The sequence below is a fragment of the Plectropomus leopardus genome, unplaced genomic scaffold (assembly GCF_008729295.1).
Source record: "Plectropomus leopardus isolate mb unplaced genomic scaffold, YSFRI_Pleo_2.0 unplaced_scaffold21271, whole genome shotgun sequence".
Lineage (NCBI taxonomy): Eukaryota > Metazoa > Chordata > Actinopteri > Perciformes > Serranidae > Plectropomus > Plectropomus leopardus.
Genome location: NW_024623018.1, coordinates 1 through 2,506, shown reverse-complemented (window position 1 = coordinate 2,506; position 2,506 = coordinate 1). Strand labels below are relative to the sequence as shown.

The window sequence follows — 2,506 nt, the reverse complement described above, 5'->3', positions numbered from 1 at the left end:
ACAATGCAACCAAAAAGGGTTTTCCTTGAAGAACTAGCAGTGTAAACCCTATATGGCTCTAGTTATCGCCTTTATTTCTAAGAGTGCAGCAGTAAGTACTGATAAGTTTCACTTTCTGTTCAGTTTCCCGTCAGAAAATACTTAGCATTTAACCAGATTAATGAGACATTTTACGGCACAAATTGTGCGAGAGTTTGCATTCAGACGCTTTGATATTTGTTGGTCGCCTACAACTTCACTTCATAAAGAATTTTTTAGACTTCTTGTTCATTGTGGAGGCAAATGAGAAAAAAAACAACCTTTTCTTATAAATTCAACGAAACACGTGGTGAATATTTGACATAGAAATGGTAATTTTGGGGGTGACGTGTTAACCCTTAAAACACACATATGTAGTGACTGACGTTGGCAGGCCTTGCGGTGGTTTATGGGCTTGCTGTGGTTGCGTGTGTATCCGTTCTGGCAGTACTGGCAGTGGCGTCCGGCCGTGTGGTGGCGACACTTCTGACACACGCCGCCGCTGCGCCGGCCCGACTGCTGAAACACCTCCATGCTGAAACGACACTTGTTTGAGTGGCCGTTACACTCACAGGCTGGACAAGGAAGAGAAATGATAAACGCAAGTGAGGAAAATGCTCATCACAAAATGTCACATCTAATGTTTGGGATCTGGCTTGATATCTTTCAAAAAGGCAAATTAAAAAAAAAAGGCTTAAAAATTATGATAATTCTTAAAAAAAAGAAAAAAAAAAAGGGCAGTGTTAACCCAACACAATTGTTTTTATTTTTTTTTATTTAATTTGAACTCACCAACGCAGGGGTTCGGGTGCGTGGGTGTAGCTCGATGCCACGGCCTGTCGCAGTAGAAATCCTCGCACACGTCACAGTCCGGCCCCGCCGTGTGATGCTCGCACACGCACACTGCCTGGCCTGAGTCGTCACGGCGACACTTGGAAGCGTGTCCATTACATTTACACCTGCCGCCAACTTGCAGGTCGGAGAGCGCCAGAGGAGCTCGGATAGCGGAGGGCGGGGCCGCCTGCAGATTCCTGAAGCTCTGTTTCATGTTCAGATAATTGTTCCTCCTCTTCCTCAGCTCCCGCCCCTTGTTGTTCCTGCTCCGCCCCTCAACCGTCCAATTACAACCCCCATTCGGGCAAGGCAGCCAATTACTGTTTTCCTTTTTGCGGCCACGCCCTCTGGCTTTCCCGCCTTTCCTCGAGGAAGCGAGCATGCTAAAAGTGTCCCCGCCTTCCTTGCTGGTCACATTGTGTCCATCTTCGTTTTGACCTTTATAGTGGCCCTTCCTTCCGTGTTTGTTCCTCCCTCTTATCTCCGAATTTTTTACCTCCCTCTCAAAAAATGCCAGCGTGTTATCTGCGTTTAGCTTTTCGACCTGACCGCCAGAGCGCCCCTTGGAGCCCGATCTCCACCTCAGAAGCCCTCTGTCGTCTTCTGCAGCATCACGCCATCGCACTTCCTCTTTTTTATCCACCTTGGCATCTTTGGACACCTGGTGGAAGACAACACGGATGTCCGTGGCGGTTACCCAGTCCTGGAGGGTGTGGCTGTAGTCGAAATCGGGCGAGGATGGCCGCCCGTCCAGGGTGGAGAACGCCAACACCATGCCGCCCCTCTGCTTCTGCAGGGGGCGAGGGTCTGAGCAGAGCGGCTCCGTCTCTTGGTGTCGTGTCTGAGCGACCGTTTGGGAAGGAAGCCCAAAATTCCCCAAGCAGTCGCTGGAGTAGTGCTGCATCGGCCTCCAGGTGCGCCCAAAGTCCATCGACTTTAAGATGGAGATCGAAATCGGGTCAGACGGCTCCCCTTGTTGGCAAAACTGCAAACTTATGTACGTGATCTCAAAGCGGCGGCCCAGAGGTAGCGTTATGACCCATTCTCCGGCGTCAGAGCCTCCGGGAGCCGTCCAGCAGGTGAGGTTGTGCGGGTTGTGGAGGTCCGTCAGGGTGGTGATGTTGCTGTCATGATCGGAGCTTTGAAGCGAGTGGCTCGCATTCGCCGGCACGCCATAGGCGGCGTTGATGAACTCCGAGAGGCAGTGGCGGGGGCGTCCGTCTAGGTGGTAGCAGGGGTCGTGAGGCGAAGTCCAGCTCAGCGGGGTGTGGGAGAGGGAGGAGGAGACGAGGGAAGGAGGGAGGAAAAGGAGGAGGAGGAGGAAAACAGGGAAGAGAGAGGTGGAAGGGGGAGGGGAGAAGGGCAGGGACATCATGTCATCGAGCCTGCGGAAGAAAAATAACACTTTTAGGAGAATTTTAGGATAAACTATGTTTTTTTTGTTTTGGGGTTTTTTTTTTTGTTTGTTTTTGTTTTTTTTATTCTATTTGTTTGTCTGCCTGGCTACCGTCTTGTCACGTTATGTCTTCTTGTTGATCACTTGTAATTCACCATAAAAAAAAAATAAAATAATGATAAAAAAAATTAAAAATAAAAACTTTCTAAGAAATTTCCACACTAAAACAATAACAAGATTTTTTTAAAAGAAAAAAAT

The 2,506-nt window shown here is 48.8% G+C and overlaps 1 protein-coding gene across 1 annotated transcript; it reads right to left on the bottom strand.

The window, feature by feature from the left end:
- Window positions 1-404: 404 nt before the first annotated feature.
- Window positions 405-2,288, bottom strand: LOC121965704 (netrin-1-like; the record flags this gene model as incomplete). Its single annotated transcript, XM_042515831.1, has 2 exons — window positions 811-2,288; window positions 405-593 (listed from the first exon to the last, which is right to left on the bottom strand). Coding segments are annotated over exons 1-2 (1,606 nt in total), but the record flags the coding sequence as incomplete, so codon positions are not given.
- Between the last annotated feature and the right edge of the window lie 218 nt (window positions 2,289-2,506).